The following is an 878-nucleotide window of genomic DNA, read 5'->3' as shown; positions in this document are numbered from 1 at the left end:
CCATTTGATGCTTGTAGATTATTATTGGAGATATCCCTCCTGTTCTGCTTTTCTTTTTTTCCCCCACTTTTTGAGTTTTAACTAACCCGGCTGGCTCGGAGTTAAGTAGGTAGCAATGTTCCCCCTGTCTACACTGCGTTAAAGTAACAAGAAAAAGAATAATAATAATGACTAACTAAAGGGACAACCCGCGAATCCCCTTCCTTGCAACCCTTCCCTTCCCCTTCCTTCCCGTTCCCAGGAATTCAATTCCTCTTTTTTTCTCCCCCAACCAACCAACCCCCCCAACCACACCACAACCACCACAACCACCACAACCACCACACAACCAGCTGTCGCAACACTTCCTGCTGTCGTCTATCCGAAGCGCATACCCTCCTTCCATCACTGCGCCCGTTTTCTGCGTGTGATTTGGCCCGGTTTCCATCCATAATCCCGCCCGGCGCAACAACCACCGCCGCCCAATGCTGTTGTTGCCTATCGATTGCTCATAAATAAATAGATCCATCAACAACAACCACAACCATCGTTGGAAAAAACATAAAAAATAAACATAAACCAGAAAAAAAAATTCCCTACAAAAGCACTCCTCGATTAGAAAGAGACAGGACAGAGTCAGAATGCTCCTCCCCTCCGCGCTGTCTTGCGACTCGCGCCCGCACCACCATCACCACCATCACCACCACCACCACCACAACCACTCCTCTCAACAATACCACTCCCAACACCCTGCGCGCTCCCGCTTCCCCCCAACTCCCCTCTTCCCCACCACGCCTCCCTCCCCCCTCCCCCTCCATATCCACCGATGGCTTCAGCTTGAATCTCCAGCACGGCCTCCTAGCACCTGTCGCGCCCTTCGAATCCCTCCTAAGCTCCTC

At 51.3% G+C, this 878-nt stretch overlaps 1 protein-coding gene across 1 annotated transcript in view; it reads right to left on the bottom strand.

Annotated features, from left to right (window-relative positions):
• Positions 1-811: 811 nt before the first annotated feature.
• The window catches only part of BDBG_08475 (uncharacterized protein), a gene marked incomplete at its 3' end in the record, with an annotated part of 1,964 nt that continues 1,897 nt past the window's right edge, over positions 812-878 (bottom strand). The window contains exon 4 of the mRNA XM_031723575.1: positions 812-854. Coding sequence (XP_031580770.1) covers positions 812-854 — 43 coding nt within the window. The remainder of the gene's footprint in view (positions 855-878) is intronic.

Source organism: Blastomyces gilchristii, assembly GCF_000003855.2.
Source record: "Blastomyces gilchristii SLH14081 genomic scaffold supercont1.24, whole genome shotgun sequence".
Lineage (NCBI taxonomy): Eukaryota > Fungi > Ascomycota > Eurotiomycetes > Onygenales > Ajellomycetaceae > Blastomyces > Blastomyces gilchristii.
This window is presented reverse-complemented; position numbering and strand designations above follow the sequence as displayed.